This window comes from Notolepis coatsorum (assembly GCF_963971535.1).
Source record: "Notolepis coatsorum genome assembly, chromosome: 20".
Taxonomy (NCBI): Eukaryota; Metazoa; Chordata; class Actinopteri; order Aulopiformes; family Paralepididae; genus Notolepis; species Notolepis coatsorum.
In genome coordinates this window covers 27,596,183-27,604,057 of record NC_140184.1, presented here as the reverse complement: position 1 = coordinate 27,604,057, position 7,875 = coordinate 27,596,183, and the positions used below count along the sequence as shown (strand labels likewise).

The window sequence follows — 7,875 nt, the reverse complement described above, 5'->3', positions numbered from 1 at the left end:
TTGCAATAAATAGCACATTTACAAATGTTTTACAATTTTACACTCTTATTCAGAACAACATACACCAATAATAAGCAGGTGTATGGGAGTAGGAGAAACAGAGACAGAGGAAGAGACATGTATCTATGTGAGAAACAGAGAAAGAGGAAGATAGAGACATAGGAAGAGAGACAGAGAGAGACAGAGACAGAGGAAGAGAGAGACAAAGGGAGAGAGATACAGAGACAGATGAAGACAGAGACAGAGACAGCTGAAGAGAGATAAGAGACAGAGGAGGAGAGACAGAGGAAGACAGAGACAGAGGAAGAGAGAGACAGATGAAGAGAGAGACAACGGAAGAGAGAGACAGAGACAGAGGAAGAGAGAGACAGAGGGAGAGAGAGAGGCAGATGAAGACAGAGACAGCTGAAGAGAGAGACAGAGGAAGACAGAGACAGGGACAGAGGAAGAGAGACAGAGATAGAGAGAGAAGAGACAGAGGAAGACAGAGCCAGAGGAAGAGAGAGAAGATATAGAGGAAGAGACAGGAGAGACAGGGGAAGAGAGACGTAACTATGTGAGAAACAGAGGAAGAGAGAGGAGAGCTGAAGACAGAGGAAGAGAGAGGAGAGATATATAGACAGAGGAAGAGAGAGGAGATACATATAGACAGAGGAAGAGAGAGACAGAGGAAGAGAGGGGAGAGATGGAGACAGAGGACGAGAGAGGAGAGATGGAGACAGAGGAAGAGAGAGGAGAGATATAGACAGAGGAAGAGAGAGAGAGAGAGAGAGAGAGAGAGAGAGAGAGAGAGAGAGAGAGAGAGAGAGAGAGAGAGAGAGAGAGAGAGAGAGAGAGAGAGAGAGAGAGAGGAGAAATGGAGACAGATGAAGAGAGAGGAGATATATAGACAGAGGAAGAGAGATGAGATATATAGAGAGAGGAGAGATGGAGACAGAGGAAGAGAGAGGAGAGATATAGACAGAGGAAGAGAGAGAGAGAAAGAGAGAGGAGAGATGGAGACAGAGGAAGAGAGAGGAGAGATATAGACAGATGAAGAGAGAGGAGAGATAGAAACAGAGGAAGAGAGAGGAGAGATATAGACAGATGAAGAGAGAGGAGAGAGGAGAGATAGAAACAGAGGAAGAGATAGGAGAGATAGAGACAGAGGAAGAGAGAGGAGAGATAGAGACAGAGAAAGAGAGAGATAGAGACAGAGGAAGAGAGGGGAGAGATTGAATCAAATGAAGAGTATTAACATGATCATTCTACATTATGTTGTAAACCGCTTTGGCAATACTGTTAATTCATCATTTGTTACATGAATGCCTATAAACACATTTGAATTGAGTTGAATTGAGAGAGCAGACAGAAAGAGAGAGACAAAGAGAAACAGAGAGAGTGAAACAGAAAAAGAGACTCTGAGTCACCTCCTCACACATCCTCTCCTCTCTCACCCTTTACTTTAACACAGGTTCTTCTTCTCACGTCTCACTCTCTCCTCCGCAGTCTGGGCTGGTAAGAGCAGAGGTCAAGGCCAGGGAATCAATGGCTGCCTGCGGTGTCTGTGAGAACAGGCGCCGTGATGGGGGAACACAGAGGCTTCGTTAGTCTAGGCTTTGTTCTGAATGGATCCAATCAGGCTTGCACGACTCCGATAAGAGCCAAACTGTGACTCGTTAGGGCCGTATTCGCAGATCAATTTTGGTATAACGAGGGAGAGAGAAGATATCCATGTTGTTGCAGTCATTTGATAATAGCTGTAGGGGTGCAGGGTTGAAGCACACAGCACACTTACCTATTTGAGTCATGAAGCAGACATTCAAGTCAAGCCAGGTTTATTTGTAAAACGCATTGCAATTGGTTGGTCTCAACGAGCACACCGTAAAATGGGAACAACATCTCCTGTGAAGATAACTTCACTGAAGATAACAGCCTCAGCCTTCCTGTGCCCACGGATAGTTCAGTCAGTATTATGTGAACATTCTATTTCATTTAATTTCAACGCTTTATTTATTTTCGAAAAGACAATTGAGGTCACCCTCATTTTCAATGTCGTCAAGACTTCACAGACATTTCAATGCACACATTTCTACAATATAACAATAATAAATAATATGAATAACTATCTATGAATTTAATTTAATTGAGAGAGCAGACAGAAAGAGAGAGAGACAAAGAGAAACAGAGAGAGTGAAACAGAAAAAGAGAGAGACATGCACCCCTCTCTCCTACAGCTAGGAATCAGAGAGATGATTTTCCTACTATTCTCATGTATTCTCGTGTATTTCCTAAAAAGAAGAGACCAGGACAGCGTTCCCAGGCCACTTTGTTTTATTGCCACGTGGGCGTTTCACGCGAGACGCCCTTCTTCACCATGCATTCTGCCGATCAGTATAGACACAGGGAGGTGGGGTTAATTATAGGTGACCCCCACGAGTAGTGGCATCAGCGTGGCTCATTGGTTATCATTCAATGGTAATCGTCAGTCATTTGATCACAACCAACCGAGACGTCTGCGGCGGCAATGCAGTGGCATCGGTGTGTGGCGTGGAGACGAGAGGTTCCATCCCGCGGGCTCCACACTGTGTAGAACAGAGAGCTGCCTCACAGTCAGAGACGGGGAAATGCTTGTGACACGGATGTAACCACAGTTAAATATCCCAGGGTCACTATTCAAACAGCATGCAAAATTACAGTCTATGTGTGGGACATCTGAGGGTCAGGGGGTTTTTGACTTTCCAGGAGTTTTCCATATTCAGACCTTGTTAAAATATTATGTCCTGCTGCCATGTTGCCCTGCAACGTTGCCCCTGAAGTTACTCCTTTTTGCCTTTGCTTTTTGAGAATGTGTTCTCACTTCAGACAGATATATATATATATATATATATATATATATATATATATATATATATATATATATATATATATATATATATATATATATATATATATATATATATATATATATATATATATATATACTGTACATACTGTAGGCCTTCTAATTAGGCTTTAAATGTCACATACTGTACACAAAATGCCATTTTGCTTCAGAACAAGGCATGAAATGTCACAAGAAATGCCATCCGTATAAGAACAGGACAGATTCTCTCTTAATCACTCTTCAGCACTAATTTCCCCCGTAAATGATAACAAAAGTCAGTCAGACAGACAGACAGACAGACAGACAGACAGACAGACAGACAGACAGACAGACAGACAGACAGACAGACAGACAGACAGACAGACAGACAGACAGACAGACAGACAGACAGACAGACAGAGTAACTTTTTTTCTCTCTCTCACTCTCTCTCTCTCTCTCTCTCTCTGTGTGTGGAGGAGGAAGAGGCTGACACGCTGCTCAGGGGGAAAGAAAAAAAGTGAAGACTTTTTCCACATCTTTAATCATAATAGCAGAGTTATCTGGTGTGTAATTGTAGCTGGGTGGTACCTAAATAAAACCCAGTCTTCTCTCCTCAGTCTTCTCTCCTCAGTCTTCTGTCCTCAGTCTTCTGTCCTCAGTCTTCTGTCCTCAGTCTTCTCTCCTCAGTCTTCTCTCCTCAGTCTTCTGTCCTCTAGTCTTCTCTCCTCCCCTAGTCTTCTCTCCTCCCCTAGTCTTCTCTCCTCCCCTAGTCTTCTCTCCTCAGTCTTCTCTCCTCAGTCTTCTCTCCTCCCCTTCTCTCCTCCCCTAGTCTTCTCTCCTCAGTCTTCTCTCCTCCCCTTCTCTCCTCCCCTAGTCTTCTCTCCTCCCCTTCTCTCCTCCCCTAGTCTTCTCTCCTCCCCTAGTCTTCTCTCCTCCCCTAGTCTTCTCTCCTCCCCTAGTCTTCTCTCCTCCCCTAGTCTTCTCTTCTCCCCTAGTCTTCTCTCCTCCTCTAGTCTTCTCTTCTCCCCTAGTCTTCTCTCCTCCCCTAGTCTTCTCTCCTCCCCTAGTCTTCTCTCCTCCCCCAGCTTCTCTCCTCCCCCAGCTTCTCTCCTCCCCCAGCTTCTCTCCTCCCCCAGCTTCTCTCCTCCCCCAGCTTCTGTCTCCCCCAGCTTCTGTCTCCCCCAGCCAAGCCTTCCACTCCTCACATGCGTGCGGACACATCTGACACAGACCTGCTGGCATTCCTGAATACCATCCAGACACAGCCTCTCTGCTGGGCAGTGTATCTGAGCAGCTCTGATGCAGTGTGGCAGCAGGGGTGATGAATCTACACTTGTAAAGCAGAGAGACTTCACAGAGGAGTTCTTATCGTTCTAAAATCACACAGAGACAGATGTTGGCCGTTTTCCAGAACAGTCATTCCTCTGGAAGTTCAGACCACTGGCACGCCTCTGCCAGGGCAGGAAAGCCTCCACCCTTCCACAGAATGTGGCTGCAAATCTGTTCATCTGTTCAAAAGAAATAATAGTTTCATATACTGTACCCTCTGTTCATTTAGAGCATGTTCTCTATTAGGCTTTGCATGATTTTACATGAATAATTTGAAAGCCCAATCTGTAACATGTTTTCATTCTGGCATTTACTGACAGAAGGATTTATACGTACAAGGTTTCATACGAGCCATGATGATTTGCGATGGTCACAAGTGTTAATGTAAAAATAATAATAAAAAATAATCGAGCTATACTTCAAGTTGTGGACCAAGAGAATTTCAACTTCCAAAATCTATGTGAAAATATTAAATATTCATGGATATAGAAATAGTAGTATAAGGCTTTTTTTTTTTTTTTTTTTTTGGTCTTTTTCCCCCTCCATTTTCCTCCAATTTTCTCCCATCCCAATGTTAGTCGTATGCCAATTCCCAGTCCCTTCCTGATCGCTGCGCACTTACCCCCCACAGTCAGATCATCTGGGAGAGTGGAGGCTACCACGTGCTTCCTCCGACACACGTCCAGCCAATCACCGCTTCTTTTCACCTGGCAGCGCGGATTCTCATTGAGAGGGCGTAGCGTGTGGGAGGACCACACTATCCCCCTCACGTCCAATCCGCGCTTAGCAGGCGCCCCGACCGAACTGTAGGAGTCGCTGTTTACAACGACCCGGACCCACCCCGCCAGCTTCTCCCACCCTCTGATACAGCCAATTGTATCAGTGCAGACGGCCAGCCAAGCTGGTGACAACCCCGGAGCTGTGAGCTGGATTCGAACAGGCGAATCGAGCTCACAGCTCCGGGGCTGGTGACGAACGCAATCTCCGCTCGGCCACCTAACCGCCCTAGTAGTATAAGGCTTTAACAGTTTTACATTATTGATATTTATGTCCAGGCTTACATGTGACAACACTGTGAATGACAAAGGATATTTTGCCTGCATTTTAGGGAAAATATAAGAGTGTAGAAACTGAGAGGTGTCTGGAGGAGAAGAATAACAGACTAAATGTATCACTTCTCGGAACCCAAAATGGATCCCAGTCGTCTAAATTCATTAAATATTGGTACCTGTCTGAAAAAGGTTTAACTACCAGAATATTGCAGTACTTAAAGTGCTCTAATTTCAGTGGGAGGACGAGGTTCAAACGTGACTCATCTGATTATTCTGTTTGTTTGGTATTATTAAATCATCTTCCCCTCTGGCAGGAAGAATAATCACACAGTGAAGAGTGGGTGGTTGAATGGCCTTTTGAACTAACCCTCCCTCTCTCTCTCTCTCTCTCTCTCTCTCTCTCTCTCTCTCTCTCTCTCTCTCTCTCTCTCTCTCTCTCTCTCTCCCTCTCTCTCTCTCTCTCTCTCTCTCTCTCTCTCTCTCTCTCTCTCTCTCTCTCTCTCTCTCTCTCTCTCTCTCTCTCTCGCTCTCTCGCTCTCTCTCTGAAGGCCAGGAGAGTTTCAACTCCCGCTCCCTCACCATGCAGGCCCAAAACCCAAAAGAAGATCTTGAGTAAGATGGCGACCATGGCAGTGGCCAACTTGCTGACAGACGACACCAGCAGCGAGATCCTGGACGAGCTCTACAAGGCCAGCCGCGAGTTCACCCAGAGCAAGAAGGAGGCCCACAAGATCATCAAGGACGTCATCAAGATCGCCCTGAAGATCCGGCATCCTCTACCGCAACCACCAGTTCAACCCCGACGAGCTGGACACGGTGGATAGGTTCAAGAAGAAGATCAACCAGGCAGCCATGACGGCGGTCAGCTTCTACGAGGTGGAGTACACCTTTGACAGGAATATTCTGTCGGAGCTGCTGCTGGAATGCAGGGACCTGCTGCACACCCTGGTGGAGCAGCACCTGACCACGCGCTCGCACGCCCGCATCGATCACGTCTTTAACCATTTTGCCCACGGGGAGTTCCTGGCGGAGCTGTACGGGCACAGGGAGGAGTACAGACTCTATCTGAGGAAGATCTGCAGCGGCATCAACAAGCTGCTGGACGAAGGAACACTTTAAGCTTTCACCCCTGGCCTTGTCCTTCCCCCCCCCCCCCGAGCTCTCTCCTGTTTCTGTTCTCACTCTTTGTTCTCTTTCTCATCCTCCAGGCGCTCTCCTCCTTGAACACCTCCTGCTGCCAAGTTATATCTCTATCTTTCTCATTCTTCTCTTTTTCTGTCCCTCTTACCCCCCCCTTTCCTCTTACCCCCCCCCACCCCCCCCCCCCCTTTTCCTCTCTCTTTTCCTCTCTTCCCATTCATCAGTTTATATGGAGTCAGTTGATCTGATGCCATGGCTGTTTGAGAGGGGATTTACTGTATATTATGTTCCCTCTCAGCACAATGTTGTTCCACACTGGACAGCCAATCACCTGCTTCGCATCACATCAATGTTATGCATTATATGAACCTATGTTGTCTTCATGTACCAATGTATACTGTACCAATGGCCAAAAGAAGTAGGGATATTGGGCTATGGATGATAATGAGGTGTGTTTGTTCAGTCTTCAAGTTCAACGTCTGTGATGTCCCCAGTCAGAAGGTTTTTATCGATGTGTTGGGAGCATGAAGCTTAATGGTTGAATTCAGCCCAAAATGAATGCACTGTAAATACAGTAATCTATTTCCCGCCCTTGCTATCCCCTATTACAGACATCATGGTGTCTTACAAATGCAATGTCCATGAGTAGGTCTGACCAATCAAAGCCAATTTCCTGCCAAATATGTAAATGTGTGGTCTTGCAGCTGTCAAAATGCCTTCGTGATAACTCTGTTCCTCTGGTGTTATGGTTTCCAAATAAACTCTACATTCTACTTTTGCACGGTGCCACAGCTACAGTATGGTTGAGCACAGCTCCTTATCGCCACGCCAGGGGGAGTCACTTCATCACTACTATAGTTGACTTATGAAGATTTGTCTGATCTTTTACTTTAATTGCAGTTGCAATGAAAAAGAGAATCCCCTGGATTGACTTTGACGAACTTTGCTGTGTGTGCGTGCGTGCGTGCGTGCGTGCGTGCGTGCGTGCGTGCGTGCGTGTGTGTGTGGGTATATGTGAGTGTATGTGTATCAGCTTGAATCATGTGTTTGTACATAAGACCAACGATGATACAGTGTGTGTGTGTGTGTGTGTGATGTCTTGGTGTAATGTCTTTACCAGGGTGTAACACTTTTGTCTTTTATTAAAGATTACTTGTAAACCTGTGTGTTGCAGTTCTTTTGACTGTAATACAACACTTCAGGGAGCGAGGATGAATGGTGTATGATGCAGGGGTGTAAAAAGTACCCAGAAATTATACTTAAGTGAAAGTATGGGTACCATCTCAAATTCGTACTCAAGTACAGTAAAAGTCAGAGTATCTGGCTAAAAACACACTTGAGTAAAAGTAAAAAAGTTTCTACTTTTAAATGTACTAAAAAGTAAAAACTTTTTTTCTGACTCTATTCTTCTGATAGCAGGTGTTTAATCAAAGGTCCCCGCTTTCTAGTCTTGCACAAGGACCAATCAGCATGGGTATGGGCGGGTTCATTTTCCATTGATGGGGATT

At 45.5% G+C, this 7,875-nt stretch overlaps 1 protein-coding gene across 1 annotated transcript in view; it reads left to right on the top strand.

The window, feature by feature from the left end:
* The window catches only part of tnfaip8l3 (tumor necrosis factor, alpha-induced protein 8-like 3), a 76,255-nt gene extending 68,724 nt beyond the window's left edge, over positions 1 to 7,531 (top strand). The window contains 3 exon segments of the mRNA XM_084337442.1: positions 5,776 to 5,819; positions 5,821 to 5,994; positions 5,996 to 7,531. Coding sequence (XP_084193568.1) covers positions 5,776 to 5,819; positions 5,821 to 5,994; positions 5,996 to 6,346 — 569 coding nt within the window. The 3' untranslated portion in view covers positions 6,347 to 7,531.
* The last annotated feature ends 344 nt before the right edge of the window (positions 7,532 to 7,875 follow it).